Source organism: Hydra vulgaris, chromosome 08, assembly GCF_038396675.1.
Source record: "Hydra vulgaris chromosome 08, alternate assembly HydraT2T_AEP".
In the NCBI taxonomy this organism is placed as follows: domain Eukaryota; kingdom Metazoa; phylum Cnidaria; class Hydrozoa; order Anthoathecata; family Hydridae; genus Hydra; species Hydra vulgaris.
This window is the reverse complement of record NC_088927.1, coordinates 65,589,776-65,609,853: the sequence shown is the minus strand read 5'-3', so window position 1 is coordinate 65,609,853 and position 20,078 is coordinate 65,589,776. Positions and strand designations below refer to the sequence as shown.

The following is a 20,078-nucleotide window of genomic DNA, read 5'->3' as shown; positions in this document are numbered from 1 at the left end:
AAGTGAAATATTGTTTATAAGTTAATGTTATATCATTAATTGGTAGTTATACAAGACTTTCTGAATATTTTTCGTAGACGGCAATGGACCCAACAACGAATCTTAATTTTTGTTCGCGGTGCAGTTAAAGAGTATTTAGATACAAACTTCTTATTACCTGACAAAATATGCAGTTGATGTAAAAATGGACATGTAACTTTTTTTATTCATAAGCAGCAGTGAGTCATTTATTATAACTATTCAACTAGTCAATTACTTATTTAATTTAAATATTTGTAAACCACAAATCTTCAGCATGTTTAAAAAACGCAAAAGTTGGTTTTGCAACTTTGCAAGGGATAGTAATCGTTTTAGGGAATTTTGTAATGAACCCTTTGTATTGCACCAGTTTTGTCCGTCTTTCGATCATCGAGTCCTACTCCAAGTAGTTCTCTTGCTACTGTTTTAAGTAGTTTAGATAATTCATCACTTGAGCACATAAGTAATTTATCACAACTAAATAACGAGCCTTTATTTTTTGAACATTCTATTAACAACGTACAGAACTGGCATGAATCAAGAGGATAAATGAGCCTTGGAAGAAAAAGGTAAGAAAACCAGATTGTCTTATTTAACTTCTCAGCTTGCTGTCACATTCAGCATGCATTGAAAAAAGTTAGCAACAGTGAGGGCAATATTGAAAAGCATACCATGCAAGTTAAAATTGCTTATGCAAAACATTGCACGAATGAAACAAATTATTAAAGTTTTGAGAGCTAAAACTAGAGGCAATGAAAGTTTAAGAACTTTAAAAGCTAAAACAAGTTAAAGTTGTACATAACAAAGATATTAAGGCAAATAAAATACTGATAGCTAGTTAATAAAGTTAAATAATTTAGTTGGAGGAGGATAACATTACCATTGTGAATGGCTCAGTTAATGATAAGACTTATTTATTACAAACCCGAATGATAATTTAGAGCATGTTATTGGCAAATATAACAACAAATGTAACAAACCATTTCTAATCGAGAAAGTTATGCAGTATTTGTTCTATTTAAGTTGGTGAATTAAAATTATTACGTATACGTGGTAAAAGTCACGTAGATAAACGTGATGAAAGTCATTCATTGATGGATTCATTGTCATGGGAATTACAACTTTGTATTTATATACAATTTTATGTAATAGAAGAGAAGGTTGAAAAACGATGAGATACTTGTATTTAATATATATATATATATATATATATATATATATATATATATATATATATATATATATATATATATATATATATATATATATATGTATATATATATATATATATATATATATATATATGTATATATATATATATATATATATATATATATATATATATATATATATATATATAGTTCTATAGTTTGTTGGCTTTAGGAAGAGCGGAAGGAAAAAAGTGATTCTTACGCCAACACATACGTCACTTTTAATTACTTTTGACTTTCGTCCAACATTTCCGTGTTGGACGAAAGTAAAAACCATTAATTTAATTACAAATTAATCGTTTTTTAAAAAAACCACAAAAACGCAAATTTAATTGACCAGAATGTTTTTAAAAACATTCTGAATGTTTTTATAACATTTTGAATGTTTTTAACAATATAAACAATGTTTTTATTTTTATTTTTTTTAATAAAATGTTTTTATTTTTATTTTTTTTAATAAAATGTTTTTATTTTTATTTTTTTTACTGTAAATCATGCGCGGAGTGTTGCTACATCGACTATCTTATAGCCTGACTCGCAAGGGAGTGCTGCTACATCGACTGACAAATAGCCTGACTCGCAAGGGAGTGCTGCTACATCGACTGACAAATAGCCTGACTCGCAAGGGAGTGCTGCTACATCGACTGACAGATAGCCTGACCCGCAAGGGAGTGCTGCTACATCGACTGAGGGTTTGGTTGGGGCAGGCAGTCTATCATTATTAAAAAAAAAAAATTCCGGTCTTGCATTTTAATTTTTACTTTTTGTCAACAAAATATCGAAAAAACTTTCGGACAACATCTAAGGGTTCTATATATATATATATATATATATATATATATATATATATATATATATATATATATATAAACGAATACAAGAATGCAACAAGCTATTTCGGCTATTATGCCACCAGTATTTGATGGCAGCCATCAACGGTTTATCCGTCAACTGCGAACATATATTGCAGCAATGGACATTGAAGAAGCGAAGAGAAAAACGATAGCATTTACATGTTTGCCACCACTGATTTTTTCTGCATTAGAAGATCTATGCTTGCCGGCATACCCAGAAGACGATTCAGTGACTTACAAAGAGATCAAGGAAAACATAATGAAGCTTTTTAAACCAAAGTCATCGTTAATACTACGCTTTGAATTTGCAACAATTTAAATAGCAAGTAACGAGAGTGTGATGGAATTTTTACGACGGATTGCAAGAGCTGCTGAAGGATGCAAATTTACGGATAGAGATGACAGGATGCGCGACCAATTTATCACTGGCTTTAACGATGGAGCTACGATCAAACGGCTATTATTGGAACCTGAAGAACTTACATTTGCAAAGACTGTTGAGGTTGCTCTTACTTTGGAACGAGTGACTCAAGAAGCCTGACAGTTGAATGGTTCCGATAATGTGATGGTTGCAGCAACATTGCTACTTTCCCAAACAACTGATTTTGCCGGAACAAATAAAAAAACAAGGTTTGCTGACGAATGGGACGTTAATTTAGAATATCGAGCAGCTCATCGAGCTCAAGGCAATGGTATCGTTGAACGCATACATAGAACAATTAAAAGAACAGTCGCCCGCTCACGTTGTTCAATTACTCTGGCAGTGTTACTGTACAATGAGACGATATCATCAAACTGCAGTAAAAATCCATCGCAGCAATATAAGCAAAAACCAACGTCGTTTATTCCAGGTGTCGATACACGTAAGAAAGCCGAAAAATATGAAGTAGACAACATATTTAAGGAAGGTGGCAATGTTTGGGTAAAACCAGCTCAAGAGACAAAATGTTATCAGTCTTGGATACCTGGTATCCTACGGAAGCAAAATACCTGGTCGTTTGACGTCGGAACCGCAAAAAGGGTATTCCCACAACATATCTCACATTTGCGTCGCCGTATTCCAGACTCTCATAATAAAAATGACTCATTAAACGATGTTCTTGATATACCAAAAGATGAAGTTGGTGACGGTAAAGGAAGATATAAAGAGGATGCCGTTCAAGTTTGAAATGAGTCTCAAGAATGCAACGAACAAACGATAACGTGATGAAAGTCACGCATTCATCGATGGTTTTTAATGACTATTGTAGTTATAATTGTCATGGGAATTATAACTTTGTATTTATATACAATTTTATGTAATAGAAGAAAAGGTTGAAAAACGATCAGATAGTTGTTTTTAATATATATATATATATTAAAATATATATATATATATATATATATATATATATATATATATATATATATATATATATATATATATATATATATATATATATATATAAACGAATACAAGAATGCAACAGTATTTGGGTGTCATTTTTAGTGATATTTCCTATCGTTGTATGATTGAACTAATGGCTCGTGAGCTTGGCAGTATAGCAGAACTCCAAGTATCAGAATGGACTGTCATTAATTCACGTATTACTCTTGGATTTGATGCAACAATCCAAAAGGTGTACATATTAATAGCATTCATTTAACATCAAAGAATAAATGCCAAGTCATTTCTCTGGATCAATTAGCTGGAGATACAGATGATGATTACAAAAATCATATATTTAAAGCAGTTGATCATTTGGCTTTTATTTATTCAGACGTTCACTTAGCTTCTTTTAATGATAAACGTCGATTGCTTATCTCAAATATATTAAACGCAATGTCAGACAGAGTTGCAGTTAACCATCTTACCGTAAGCAAACTGCGTGACACTTGAGGGGGAAAGTCTGAATGAGCTAAACTGCCATTTACACGCTCTTGTTACAATTGCTATCTCATGTCTGGCTATAATTGTATGGCACTTAAAATAGATTTGGCCATAAACAAGTTGAGGTTGAAACATGTCAAAGGTGATCCAAAAAGATTTGTCAGTTAGATGATCAAAAACTACCACGAGGTATCGAGGAAATCCTCTTCATATTCTTTTTCATACTTGTTTTATTGTTATAAAACATTATAATGAGTTTAAGCATTTTTTATTGGAACAGGAAAATGCGGAACTCTACAAACAGTTCTTAGAGCAGCATTTTGTAACAAAATAGCTCTAAAACAAATGTGTGCTTGCATTATTTGGAAAACCACCTCAACAGTCACATAAAACTCTGTCATTCAGTGCCCAGCCTGGATAACAAAGTTTTATGTGACTGTTGAGGAAGCAAACTTTAACCATTATAGTGGAATCCGGGTATTAAAAAATGTTTTGCTAAAAATTGCAGATTCTAAATCGAATACGAGTTCACTTTTAAAATGACCTTGAATCAAATATTTTAGATCCAATAAAATTTTTTTGCTTGATTGATGAACACTTCATCAAGATGACTTCTGCTTGTCTTATTGCAGTTTGATGCGTCATAATTCATCAATATAAGAGATATTTCTCCCTTAACCAGACTCTCAAGAAGAAATTTTCTCTATTAACCAGACTCTCAAGGAGGAGACAGCAAGTGCATGTATTCATAATAAATAATGAAGAGTTAATGGAATGTTTAGTGAGACTAAAGGAAGATCATCTAATGCAATAATTTGTTATATTTCATGCAAATTAAGATTAAAAAAGAATCAAACTTTAAATTACCTAGATAGTATAGATCAATTATCGAGAGAAATTGTAGTTATATGGCCTATTCAGACAGCCCATAAAAAGAAGATGATAAATCAAATGAAGAATAATGATATACAAGCATATATTTAAAAAAAATATGCATGCAAACGCCAAAAAAAGGCAGTTGATAGGTGAAAATGACAAAAGAAAGTTAAAATCACAGTTGCATGAACTCTCTCGCCACGAAAAAGAAGATGATAAATCAAATGAAGAATAATGATATACAAGCATATATTTAAAAAAAATATGCATGCAAACGCCAAAAAAAGGCAGTTGATAGGTGAAAATGACAAAAGAAAGTTAAAATCACAGTTGCATGAACTCTCTCGCCACGAAAAAGAAGATGATAAATCAAATGAAGAATAATGATATACAAGCATATATTTAAAAAAAATATGCATGCAAACGCCAAAAAAAGGCAGTTGATAGGTGAAAATGACAAAAGAAAGTTAAAATCACAGTTGCATGAACTCTCTCGCCACGAAATAAAGAGTTTAGATACATTGTCAAACAACTTAATGACTAAGATGTAATGTCAGATAATAATGTCAGATGTAATGTCAGATAATTGTTGGGCAAAAACTCTGCCATGAATGGCACAATATTGAGTATTTGAAGTATATTATGTATGATGGTAGAAAAGAAAAACTTAAAAAAACAAAACAAGATAAAGTTTACACTATTTCTTATTAGAATAAAGTTACTGATACTGAAGCTGTTGACTACAACATAAAAAAATTACAACTTGCTGCTGATTTTGGTCAAGAGAGTTGATCTTTCCTTGAAGTGTGGGATTATAACAAATTATGGTAATATTACTTGTAATGAAACTTTCAAAATAGATACCGCAAGTGATGAAACTTGCAAAACAGATACCGCATGTGTTGAAACTTGCATAAAGGTAGTCATATCAAGTCAGGTACTAAACCATATGTTTTTTTTTACTTTTTTTCATAAATGTTTATAGAGAAGAATAAAAGTGTTGTGACTTTGCACAAGTGTTGTAACTTTGCACAAGTGTTGTGACTTTGCACAAGTGTTGTGACCTTTGCACAAGTGTTATGACTTGCAAAATATTTTGATCGGTGGCTCTGGCATATCTTCACGTGGTGTCTATTGTTACAAATGATTATTATAGTGTTCCATTTATGAAATTGATTATTTTACTTATTTACTAAAAACCAAATATTTAAACTTGGGGTATCTAAAATGTTTTAATACAGAACAATATAAAATTGGTTGTTACATTTTTTTAAAAGGATACAACACTGATATTTTTGGTAATGAAATGAAATATATTTAATGAAATATCAAAAAATGAAATATACTAATTTATTTTGTTTGTTAAAGATACAATTATTTTTAAGAATTCAGCATCTTTTATTTAAGGATGTGGGTAACCATCACCACCCATTCAACAAACTTCTCAACTTAACCAAAATTTACGAATAGCAGCAAAAAGACTTTTCTCTCAAAAGTAGAATTGGTTGTGGTCTTCAACATTAGCTTTTAGGTTTTAAATTGTTAACTCATTTTAAATTAATTATAATTGTTATTATAAAGATTTATTTTATTTATTTTTTTAGGTTAAAGGAAGGAGAGAGAGAGGGGGTGGGGGGGGGGCATACGCCTCTCCCACAAGTCAATGTGCACACCACTAATAAATAAAATTCTTTAAAAAAATTTATAATGTTTTTTATACTGTGTACTAGTTTTACTTATTTTATTAAATATAAAATATTTATAATTAGAGAATTAAATATTTTTGAAATTTGGGTATGTTAAACCATCACCACCATACATACTACCAACTTTAATATTATTGTTGGTCTGGAATAAAATTATAGCAACATTTTGAATTAAAAAATTACCATTTGCTGAAAAAAAATACATTCTTTATTAAAAGAAATATGCTTATTTTTAGGGTGAAGGTGGTGGTTTGACACCCCTCTAGCCCTCAGAAAACGCCCAATAGGTAGATAATGTTATAAATATATAGCCCACTGTTACATCTATTTTTTGATACCAAGTTATAGGTATTTAGATAAGAATTGACGAAGTTATAACAAATTAAGTGAAGAAAAATTAAATTTTGACCACAGTTTCTTGAACAAATCCATATATTAAAAATTTGCCACTAAAAACCTTTTTGTAGAATAGTTCAATTTTAATAATTTTTCACCTTTAAAATACTGCATTGAAGCCCTTTCTAATGATATATAACAATCTAGCCTTTGATCTATTTAAAATTTTTAATCCACATACCTATATATATACATAACAATTAAGAGATTGAAAGATAAATATGTTTATTTAATATATATTTTTTTTATTTGTTTACATTTAATTGTGCTAAACTTCAATAAAAAACTCACACAATATTTTTTTTATTCCACAAGATGTTCACACTGGGTAAAATATGACATCCTCTAAAATCATGTTTACTATCTGATTGTCTATATCAGTATTCCAATATTTTGGAATAAACTGAATCAAAAGCTTTAGAAATGTCGATAACGATAGCCTTAACCTCTCCGCGTCTAAATCTGAACTGGTTGTGGTCTTCAACATTAGCAGCCGTGGCGCAGTGGTTAGAGTTCTGGATCAGAACCCAGAGGTCCTAGGTTCGACGCCAGCTCTAGCTTAATAAGCGACATTGGAACGGAAGGAGGCGTGAACTTCCTGTTAAATGCTCTCCCGCGGTGTCCTGTGATAAGACCGTAAGGACTTCTGGGAGCACCTAAAATAACTACAAAAAAAAAAAAAAAAAAAAAAAAAATCTAAATCACAATAAAACCTATTAGTTATTACCGTTATCAAATCAGCTGTAAAACGAGAAGATCGAAATCCATATTCATGATCAAAAAATAAGTTATTAGTTTCAAAATGAGAAATTAAATTTTTATTAATTAAAAACTCAAAATCTTTGCTTATGATAGTAAGAAGACTAATGGGGCGGTAGTTAGATGAGTCAGATTGCACTCCAGATTTTTGAAAACAAAGATAACAGATGCCGATTTCCAGCATGCTGGAAAACAAGACTTTAATAAGCACTTGTTAAATAGTTATGAAAATATAGACGACAGTTCCGGAGAACACTTGTGCAAGGCTATAACAGGTATGTTATCCGGACTACAGCCGTTGAGTCTAAGCAGAAAATTACTTTAGATAAAGAAGCTGGAGTGATACGAAAGTCAGGCAATGGAATAACCTGTTTGTTGGCTATATTACGTAGAGCGCGTACTAATGGAATCAAAAGATGATATTGATGAGAAGTTCTTAGCGAACAGTTCAGGTTTGTCTTTAGATAAGGTAAAAAAAGCTAAACCATACAAGAGAGATAGAATAACAGATTTTCTCTTATTATAGATACAGTTAAAGATTCTCCAGAAGTCATAAGAGCCAAATTTTTGAGATGAAATGAGACTTCGTGATTTGAGAACAGCGGGATTTGGCGTTAGACAAATTCCTTTATACAATGGTTTCTTGCAATAATAAACAAAAGTCTTTTTTCTAAATAAATGTTTTGCTGATAGATATGAAAGTAATGGTTTTTGAATAGGAAATAGCACACCAGTGCAATGTGAGGAAATGATCACAATGTGAGGAAAATCATTGAATTTACTATTGTAGTTGATTATTCAATCCCAATGTCTAAAACATCGAATTGAAACTAATTTTACAATTTTTTTTTGTTTCCATTTATATATTGTAAAGTTAATGGTTATTTAAAAGTTGTTTACGAATTTTTTATTAAGATGGATCTAATAAATGTGATTAATACAAAATGAGGTGTAATAAATCAATGGGATGGAATATTATTTATAGTATTAGATTATTCCATCCAAATGTGTAAAACATCAAATTGAAACTAATTTTGTATCTATATTTTGTTTACATGTTTATGTTGTAAAGATAATGGTCATTTAAAAATGCGTTTACAAATTTTTCATTAACAAGAATCAAATATATGTGATTAATAATCTACAATAGTAGTAGATTTTTCCATCCGCTTCGATTATTAGATGGCACGACAACTACTATCACTACAGTGGATTAGTAGATTTACTTTTTTAATATTTTTCATCTCTGTAATACACTTTCATTAATAACAAACAGAAATAGTTTTTACTTTATTATATTTGCAATAAACCTGCAACATAAATATTTAACCTGCAATTAACCTGCAACATAAATATTTAGCCTGCAATAAACCTGCAACATAAATGTTTTAAATAAACCTTTTGAGTTTTGAGAAAAAATATCTCTTTTAACAATTCGGTTTCTTAAATTTATTTTTACTACTTCGTAGCGGAACAACTCAGGAATCATTTTGTTATCCTGTTCAATACTCAAAAGCAATACAACTCAAAAGTAAGTCTTTTTCGAGATTTGTAACAAACACACACAAAAAATACTGTTAATTTTTGTTACTCCTGGCTCATTCTTTTCTACAGTTGTTATAAAAGTTAATATTAACAAAAAATTGATGAGTTGGATAAAGGGTCAATTTTTATATACTTTAGAAAACCTAACGGGTAATTTAAACTCAGTCACTGGAATACTCTTAAAACCATTTTAGGGTTTAAAAGTTTTAGAATCAGTCCTATTTTTCATTTTTTTAAACCAACAAAACCTTTTTTTTTGATTATACTTATATTTATTTAGTTTCAACTTTTTTGAGTCACGCATCAATTTTTATTTATATGGTGATTTAACTTTATTTCGATTCGAATTATATATCAAAAGCGTAGATGTATACCACAGTCACTTGGAAAAACATAAATTCTATTTTTGGGAAAGATTATTCATTTTTATCAGTAAGTATTTTTAAAACAATTAAAAAATGAAAAAAACTTTCTAAACATGCTTGTAAAACGGTACTTGGTAAAACAAAAAGTTTTTCCTTTGAATAAAATTTATATTTTTTTAAGTGATTGCGGTGTAAATCAACCCACGCTTTTAAAACGAAAAATAATTTTGAAGTTAAAACTAAACAAAGAGAAATATTAACATTGGAAGAGTTTCGTTATTTTAAAACTTACCATGAATTAAAATTAAAAAGGAAGACAATTATTTCAATAACATTTATTATTATTATTATGGAAAAGACATATCCAGCTTCATTTACAGTAAATAAAAAGCGCAATCTCAGGAAGTTATTACAAACCCGACCGGCACACCTAGTTTTTTTCTCGAAATTAAAACCTGTATAGACACGTGTTTGTCACGATCCAGGCTTAAACAAAAAGATGTGTATATTACACGCAGTTTTACTCGAGTTTAACACGTGTTTTTAAGGTTTTAAAGTCAAATTTGAATTTCGCGTGCTTTAATCAGTGGATTTCATTTCTTACACAAAGCAATTCTATGTCTCAGTAACGGTAAAACCCTGATATTTTAATAGTTACTTGTAGAATATTGCAGTGCCGACGACGCCTAAGGGTTGTGGGACTCGTTCCCTCCCCCTCCCCCCCTCCCCCACATACACACTTTGTTTCAAAAGGATCTTTTTTTTTCTTTTTGTTTTTATTTCAAAAAGTTTTAGATGATATATATATATATATATATATATATATATATATATATATATATATATATATATATATAAATCTATATATATATATATATATATATATATATATATATATATATATATATATATATATATATATAAATCTATATATATATATATATATATATATATATATATATATATATATATATATATATATATATATATTTACATATGCATATACATATATTATTATCATTACATTATATATATATATATATATATATATATATATATATATATATATATATATATATATATGTATATATATATATATATATATATATATATATATATATATTTATATATATATATATATGTATATATATATATATATATATGTATATATATATATATATATATATATATATATATATATATATATATATATATATATATATATATATATATATATATATATATATATATATATATATATATATATATATATATATATATATATATATATATATATAATTTATATACATACATTCATATACAGGGCCGGTTTAACCACTAGGCGAACTAGGCGACCGCCTAGGGCGGCAAGTTTTCTAGAGCGGCACTAAAACTAGCTGCATAAAAAATAAATATATCAAAAACATTGCCAAAATCTTTTTTAAGTCACTCTAGAATTAAATTTAGGAAATTTGAAAGAGTCAAACAAAATCGTCAAATAAAACAAAAGTCAAATTGCGTCAAATAAAACAAAAGAAACTTTTGATACTTTTGTTTTATTTGACGTGATTTTTTAATATACTTTTTATGCAGAATGAAATTTTGTAGTAATTAATACAGTGCAAAGTTTCCTTACTCATTTATAGAAAATTTTAGCACGTTTAACTTATTTGTGAAAAATATTTTTACTGGCGTGTTAATTCAGAAATAGTAAGAATTTTAATTAAATATTCTATGATAGCAATTACAAAGTAGTATAGTAACAAATCACTGATTTATATTGTGTTTTTATACTAATAGAGTGTTATTTATACTTATGAAGCTTTAAAAGTTTTAAAATGTAACTTTAAAACTTTTATAAAGAAGTAAAAATAATATTTTAATTTAAAGGTATTAAAGAGATAGGAGGTGATCATTTTTATTATTTAAAGAAGTTTCCTTTGTTATTTCAATCCACGATAGCAGAAAGAAAAAAATAGCCAGGTGTGCAATTTCGTAAACTACGGGCTGCGAACGAAGGGTTTGTAACAAAACAAGTTGGTTCGCTGATAAAGTATCTATGTTCGCCGCAGAGAAATGAAAATGGCACAGATGAGTTAAACAATCAAGTTGAAGCAGCCAAGGAAGCCAATGAGATGACAGTATCAGAAGAGTTTGAATTACATAATGTCAGACACGTAACACACAAAGAATATTAAGCGCCTAAAATCGATAAATTCTCTGGTCTATATGCTAACTATAGCGATCCAGCTACTTGAATCGTATTTGATGATGAAATGCGACAACTTTTGATCAAACATGGACCAAAAGAAGTCGATCAGTTTGACTTTCCTAAGGACAGTATGCAAAAAAAAGTTTTAAAAAACCATTACAACCACCGGCTAGTCCATTGAGATTTCGCACAGAGTTCGCAGACATTGGCTGCAGCATTCTGTAAGTAATGACTCTGTGTATTGCTTCTGCTGCAAACTGTTTAGCAGTAGCACAACAGGTGCGTCATTTTTTTTGGTTACATGATTGGAAAAACATGTCCGCAATTCTGTCAGGGAATTTTCAGTCATGGAACGAGTTCGAACTGCGACTGCGAAAAAATAAAATAGTTGATGCCGAACATTTGCGTCTTGTTAAAAGAGAAGAACAGTATTGGCAGCAAATCTTGAAGCGGTGATAGCTTTAGTTAGAGTTCTTGGTATACAAAATCTTGCTTTTCGTGGAACACACGAGAAACTGAATATTGCTGGTAACGGAAACTTTCTGAAATTTGTGGAATTTTTAGCTTTATTTTACCCACTTATGGACCTACTTGGACCCACGTATGACTGAAACTATCATTAGGCAGTTTATAGAAAACGCTTTTTCTAGTTAACTAGCAAAGATGTTATGGAACATTGCTTGAATCTTGAGAAAGCTTTGCAATATGGAGACTCCAAAGATATCCATGCAGCTGATCTATTTAGTGAACTGAAATCAATTGCCACTATATTTACTAAATTTTATATTAAAAAATAATCTAACAGATTGTGTCCCCAACACTGTTTATAGCTTTATAAATCCTCTTGACATTTCTAGTTTCCATGGTTAGCGGTGAGCAAAGCTTCTCAAAACTCAAACTGATAAAAACATTTTTGAGAACGTCTATGCAGCAAAAAAGACTTGCTGGATTAGCTACTTTGTCAAGTGAACATGATATTGCTGGAAACATTGAACTGCCAGAACTTGTTTCTACATTTGCAAAAACAAAAGCACAACAAGCGAAGTTTTGAAATATTTATTAACACATTATAAAGTTAGACGAGTATACGTTTACTTATGTTTATGCATTTATTCTTCTGAATGTAAATACAAATGTGAAAGTAAGTTGAAGGAGGGGGTGGAGGGGGTGGGGGCGCAGTATGTCAGATTCGCCTAGGGCGCCAAAAACTCTGGCGCCGGCCCTGTTCATATATATATGTAAGTGTATATTATATGAATAAATAAATAATCTTTATATTGTCATTATAGTATTGTATTCTTAAAAGAGTGCTCAATAGTTAAACTAGAGCTATATAGTATATATGTTACCAGGCCTTGTTTTAAATAAAACAAAAGGGACACTAGCACATTAACTCATTGTGTTTTGACATCATAAAATTGTATTTTTTTTTTAAATTTTATTTTAAGGACATGAACTTTTTAAACTACCGCAATAAAATAAATTACCGCAAACCAAGTTAATTTTAATAAGGGGTCGTCAATAAATTACACAATGCAAAATATATTTAAAAAAAAAGAAGTTTTACGCGGCGATTTTCATTGAACTTAATAGGCTGTATTGATTTTTTCACAGTCGTACAATGTTATAAAATGTTCTGTTATTATGACAACATTTTTTTTGATTTAAATTAAGACTCAGCGAGGGAAAACTTTTGATCTTTTTTGTTCTGTCTAATGTAAAAGTTTGCCTTACGTAGTTTATGGACGATGCCTAATTAAAAAAAACAAATTTAGAAGTGTTAATTTGTAGATGTCGGGGTGAGCAAAACCGGATATTCGGTTCGGTTTGTTAAAATTGGATTTTAACAAACCAGACTTGATATCCGGTTTGGTTTTTTAAAATCCGTAGTTGAATTTTACAACTATTTGTGAGCAAAACCAGATATCCGGAAAAGACTAATGGAAATCACCTTAGGGGTGAGTAAAACTGAATATTCGGTCCGGTTTGTTAAAATCCGAATCCGGTTTTAACACCCTGCTCACCCCTATGTAAATGTACATATTGTGGAACGTCTATTTCGTTTCAATAAAAAAAAAAAATGTGATATTAAATTTAATTATTAAATAATTAAATTTAGTGTTACTTTTTTTACTATCATTTAACAGAAATTAATTTTTTTCCTTTGTCGACATTAGTATAAATGAATGTTAATTATTTTTTAAAATTGCGGCTTTGCAAATAACGATTTTTTACTTATAAAAAAGTTATTTAGAAAAAAAAAAAAACACTTGTTGCAGAGAAAAAGTCTTAAGTTAATAAACATTTCTCTAATTTGATTGCGCAACTGATTTCTCAGCTTTAAAAAGAGGCAAATAAGCAAAAAAATGAAAACAAACTAAATTCGTACTAAATAGAAATGTCTTATTTTAACTACAACATTATCAGACCAATATTGAAGAAAGGTGAAAGAGGGAAGTATTACTGTATATCACTGTGAGGAAACTTATTTTATAATAACAATATGGAAAAGACTAATATTGACCTATTTTTTTTCCCGAACCAAAAGAAAAAACACAACGCTCACAATGTGTAACAAAATATTTCGATATAGACGAAAAGGAGGTGCTGATAATTTTGAAATATTGAAACACACTAAAGTGTGTCAGTTTCACCTTAGGTCTAAGAAGATAACAATTAGTTAAGGTTACAGTAAAAATTCTTAAAAAAAAAGAAATGAAGTTCAAGGCTTGTATTCATTTAAGACAACACAAGAAAAATTACCTTGAAAATCTCCATGTAAAAGGTCAAAGTATCCAGTGTTTACAACTAAGTTAAATGATAAAAAAAAACTTTATATATTACTGGATTTCACAAAACGTTAAAATTGAGAAAACTGTAATCTGTTTCCATAAAAAAAAAACCATTTTAAAAAGATTAGTAGTAGTTTATGAAAACTAATATTGCTTGAAGAATATAAAAGTTTAAAAATAATCAACGACCAATTGAAAAATAATATTTTTAGCTGCAAAAAAGAAAATAAATGTTTTAACTCGTTCAGAAAGAAATTCTTGGCATTTTATTTGAATATTTAAGTCTTAGAAATGTATGTGAAAGTATAAAGTATTATTATCATAAACATCATTCCGAGGAAAAGTTACCCAAAGAATTGTTTATACATCCTTCATATTTTACATATCTGGTTATAGGTGAAACATGAAATCGATTGACCAACTATTCATGTCATTAATATGGCTTAGACTTTTTTTATTAAAATTTTACTTCCTGGTTATTTAAGACACCAAAATCTACTGAATCAAGATCTTATTATATGGTCAAATTTGATATACCTTAAACTCTGTGCAATACTATTATGGTCTAATTTAAATCACCTAAAACTTAACATGTCGTAATGTTTCAAATAGACTCATCCTAAAAAAAAAGTTATTATTGACTGTGTTGAATTGGTTTGTCAAAGAAGTTCATACCTTACAGTTTAAAGTAGTTTGTTTTTCCCCACTAAGCACCACTTTATCTTAAAAGGATTTGTTGGAATTGGTTATTTTGGTGCAATAACATTTTGCTAGTGATCTACTTGTTGGTTCTATTTCTGATATTGAAATAGTTATACAATAAGGACTTTTGAAAAGAGAGCTCTAGGAGAATGGAGGTTCTGTAATGGCTGATAGCGGTTTTTTATTATTTGATTTGCTTTTGGTATAACACTTAATACTCCAGCCTTTTTAAATAGAAGAAATCGCAAAAAAGTTGTAGAAAGTCAAACAATAGCAGCTTTATGAATTTATGTAGAATGTGCCATATTTTCTTTATAGATCCTCCCATAAATCTGTAAAAAAACATAAAATGTACTATTTATTACTGAGATAAAATTTTTTTTTATAAAAATACTCCAGCGGATCTACAATATCTAAAAAATAACAATTATCAAAATTACCGTTTACAATAATTCCATTATAAGCTTAAACTATAAACAATCATTGAGTCAGTCCAAATATACTCATTGCTATTTAGACTTATGTGTAATAGCCGAATAAGTGATTGCTCTTAAGAAATAGTTCTTTGTAATTATATCTATCTATCTATCTATCTATCTATCTATCTATATATATATATATATGATTTTTTTTTTCTTTGTTGTTGTTGTTGTTATTCACCTCCTCAAGGCCGATAAAGCTACTACAGATGAGGAGGCTACTTAATAGTGGTTATAACCCTCTCTCAACTCTATAACTCCGAAACATTAACCTTGACAAACAAGGCTTTTTAGTTTGGAAAAAGATCTTTCGCCTTGACAGACAGTGACTGGAACTGTTAGTAAGATTCTCAATGCAATACAAGTATTGGGGAATATTTCTTCAAGATCACGTGTAAATATAAATGTTAGAACATCTAGTGGATTTTTTTTATCTGTTTTTCGTGACAACAAGCAAAGTTCAGTCATCAATTCTTCTCCAGAAATATCCTATTCGTCTTTGTCGGTTAAAGTTTCTTCCAACAAATTACAATTATCTCTCAATATACCTTCTTTCATGTTTGAAATATTCGGAATCTCAAATAAGAACTGAAAAGGAGACATGGTTGTTCTAAAGTCTTCAAAACGCTCCTTCATAGATTTAATGGCACGACTGAAAAGTCGTGCCATTAAATCTATGAAGGAGCGTTTGAATGTCAAAGACTTTTTTTTTGAATTTTGAATGTCAAAGAATTTTTTTTTGAATTTTGATCTGGAATCTAAAACAGGAACTTGGTTTGTTTCAACTTCGTTGAAAAACTTTTTTTTCTTCCTGACTCTTTCAGTTGACAGATCGGTAAACTCGATTGTTAGACCCGAAGTTGTTGCCAAAATTTTTGCTGTTGTAACGTACTCATCAAATTTAGTCTGATTGTAACTGGATTCCAAAAATACTACTGTGGATTTTAATACTTCAATGGAAATTTTGACATTTGATGAACTTGACTGAATAATTTTGTTTGTGCAGTTTATTTCGTTCAATACATCATGCTAAATAACAATTCCATTTATGAATTCCAAAGTATCCATTTAAGCAGCAATGGATTCAGCTGATAATTTTGTGGCTCCATCATAATCACTTTTGGCAACTTCACGCAATGCTTCATAAATCTTTTGCATATTTTTATTGATCGCTTTTACAGCTCTGATGTGAGTCTCCCATCTTTTATCACTTAAAGATTTAACTGTAAGTGATGGACACTTCAATTCTAAAATACTCCAACGTTTTGTGGAACCGGAAAAAAGTTATAAAGGTTTTGAATAATTCCAAAAAATGTCACAATTTCCGATACAACTTTTACAGAATCAACAACAACAAGATTAAGTGAATGTGCTGTACAAGAGACAAAGAGTGCTCGTTTATTTCTATCTATATTTTTTTTTGTAAGCCCTTCTTTTTGCCTCTCATACTTGCACCATTGTCGTATGCCTGAACTCTCATATCTTCAAGTGGAAGTTTATTTTCATTCAATGAAGCCACAATTTTTTGCTCCAATCCATGACCTGTAAAATTAAATTTTTATTAAATATGTTTCTTAACTTTTAACATATATTACATCAAAAAAATCAGGAAAATTTCAAAAATTTACAAACCTGTGGTATCATCAATAATAAAATTTAAGAAACTCTCTCGGATGTCGACAACCACTGAATCGTTTCGTTTTTCTATGACTAGATATCTTATAATAAGAGTTAACTGTTCCTGATGACTGGCATCTGGTGTGCAATCCTCAATAATGGAGTAGTATTTGGCTTTCCAAATATCTTTAAGGATTTCCTCTCTTGTAGCACGAGCCACTAACTGAACAATTTCTTCTTGGATATTTTTGCTTAAGTAATGAGTTTTGTTTGGATTTTCACCTACTTTGGAGACATGATATTCCATAATTTGGTCAAATTCTGCCATAAGTTCAACTATTTTTAGGGAATTTCCATTGTTTTCTTCATACAGTTTATCAGATGATCCTCTAAATGCTATGCTTTGTGATGCCATCATAATGATTATGGAAATTATCCTTTTTAAAACATTATCCCATCAATCAACTTCATTCAAAAGTTGTTTTTCCGTTAAACAATCAACAGCTTTTGAACTTTGTAGTCTTCTTTTCAACTCGATCCAATTGCCAAAGCTTTCAATATGATCAACACTAACTTCATGCCTCGTTAAATTTTGTGATAAATGCCTCCAGTCAGCAGATCCTGTTCTCGCAAGGGAAGTATCTGTAATGTTAAATAGTTTACAACAGAAACAGAATATTTTATTCACGAGAATTGAGTTTTGCTCGATTCTCTGTTTTGGTTCGATTCTTCACCTTTCATCTCGATTTCATGTACTCTGATCTCATTTGAATTGATTGTATATGGCAAAGTTTTTATATCAGAATCATTGTTGGGGCTATAAAATGTTTCAGAACTTAAAAAAGTATCTAGTTTAGTTTGGTTTTTATCATATTTTTCCTGTTTCTTTAGCCGTTTCAGATGATACTGAAAACCGGACAACTTTTTTCTTTTATCCGTTTTCAAGGAATTTAATAACAATAAAAGTTATATAAAGTTTCTCCCTACTAAATAAATTTTTTAATTAAAAACTCGTTAGACAATATTTAATACTTTCGTATTAAATATATATATATATATATATATATATATATATATATATATATATATATATATATATATATTTATATATATATACATATATATATATATATATATATATAAATATATGTATATATATATTTACATATATACATATATGTATATATATATATATATATATATATATATATATATATATATATATATATATATATATATATATATATATATATATATATATATATATACGTAAGTGTCTATATATGAATAAAGAAAATATCTTTATATTATCATGTATAATATTGTATACTTGAAAGAGTGCTCAATAGATAAACTAGAGCTATATAATATATATATGTTACTGTTACCCGCAGTACCAGGAATTAGCTAAATGCTAATGTTTATAATATAATATAATATAATATAATATTAAATTATATTATAAACATTAGCATTTAGCTAATTCCTGGTACTGCGGGTAACAGTAACATATATATATTATATATATATATATATATATATATATATATATATATATATATATATATATATATATATATATATATATATATATATATATATATATATATATAGGCTTACTATAGTTTTGAAGTTGTAAACCGGGACAGGCAGGGGTTGGGGCGGATGGGAGAGGGGGGAATTGTTTAGAAAGAGGTATCGGAGTAAATGTGTGTGTTTAGGGGGGGAAGGGGCCGGAGCAGTGGTGTTGCAAAATGCTGAAATAAATTACCAGAGAGATACGACAGGGATAAAAATAGTGTTGTTTTGTGCTTTTTGTGCTTCAAAAAACATGGCACTCTGTAATTAGGCTTCATGAAAGGCTTTATATAAAAAAGAAAGAGCTCCATTGCTCAGCTGCTGAAGGGATCTAAGGCAAAAAAACAACACAAAGTATTTTTGGATTATTTGTTAAATTTAACAAATGAAATATGAGAAAAAAACTATTCATTATAGTTATACTTTTTAGTAGAATGCACTTTTTCTAGTAAGTTTAAACTTTCTTATAAAAATATGCGCATTTAATGCTAAAGCTCAACTTGCAGTACAGCAATGCACGTACCGTGAACTCCTTCAAAAGACCTTGGTCATCTGAAAAAATATTTTTTTAAATTAAAAAAATACGCACTACAGGAACAGATGTTCCTGGCATAAAAAATTAAAGGTAAATAACTTTTACCAGATTAGGTACGCCAATGTCTTTTTATTAAAAATGCTTGAATTATGAATCCATTTGTAAACATAAGTGATTTGGATTTTTAATGAGCTTCATTCTTCCTTTTTTATGAATATTGTTTATAGCTTCAGCAGATTTTTGAATATCCTCTCACTTTAGTACATTATCAAGTTCAACCCATGCAAGTGTCTCAGCCCCACCAAAACATATTTTTCAACAGTTCAATGTAAGAAATACATTGTTTATGAAAGAAATATACCTCTGTTATAAATGTATTATTATCCTGGGCACTAAATTTTCTTAGTAACTGTTTTGCTCCTTGTGGAACAAAATTACTATTCATTTTTTCCTCAAGATTAGAATTTAATTTACTTAGTTCCAAAATAAGGTCTGTTGCATTTTATTGACTTTTTTCAATAAATAATACAGTTTTGTTAAAATTATTTACCTGACCATGCACA

The 20,078-nt window shown here is 29.2% G+C and overlaps 1 protein-coding gene across 1 annotated transcript; it reads right to left on the bottom strand.

Annotated features, from left to right (window-relative positions):
- Positions 1–16,274: 16,274 nt before the first annotated feature.
- On the bottom strand, positions 16,275–17,817 carry LOC136083538 (uncharacterized). Its single transcript, XM_065802941.1, has 4 exons — positions 17,418–17,817; positions 17,235–17,327; positions 17,042–17,157; positions 16,275–16,814 (listed from the first exon to the last, which is right to left on the bottom strand). The coding sequence occupies exons 1-4, from the start codon at positions 17,815–17,817 to the stop codon at positions 16,275–16,277; spliced, it is 1,149 nt and encodes a 382-aa protein (XP_065659013.1).
- Between the last annotated feature and the right edge of the window lie 2,261 nt (positions 17,818–20,078).

What these genes read in the sequence shown, in the direction of transcription:
- LOC136083538 (XM_065802941.1), bottom strand. Translation starts at nt 17,817, where the DNA reads ATGGCATCACAAAGCATAGCATTTAGAGGATCATCTGATAAACTGTAT. An exon ending in TATTATTGATGATACCACAG is followed by an intron (nt 17,328 to 17,417) that starts GTTTGTAAATTT and finishes TTAATTTTACAG; the next exon opens with GTCATGGATTGGAGCAAAAA. An exon ending in GGCATACGACAATGGTGCAA is followed by an intron (nt 17,158 to 17,234) that starts GTATGAGAGGCA and finishes TCTCTTGTACAG; the next exon opens with CACATTCACTTAATCTTGTT.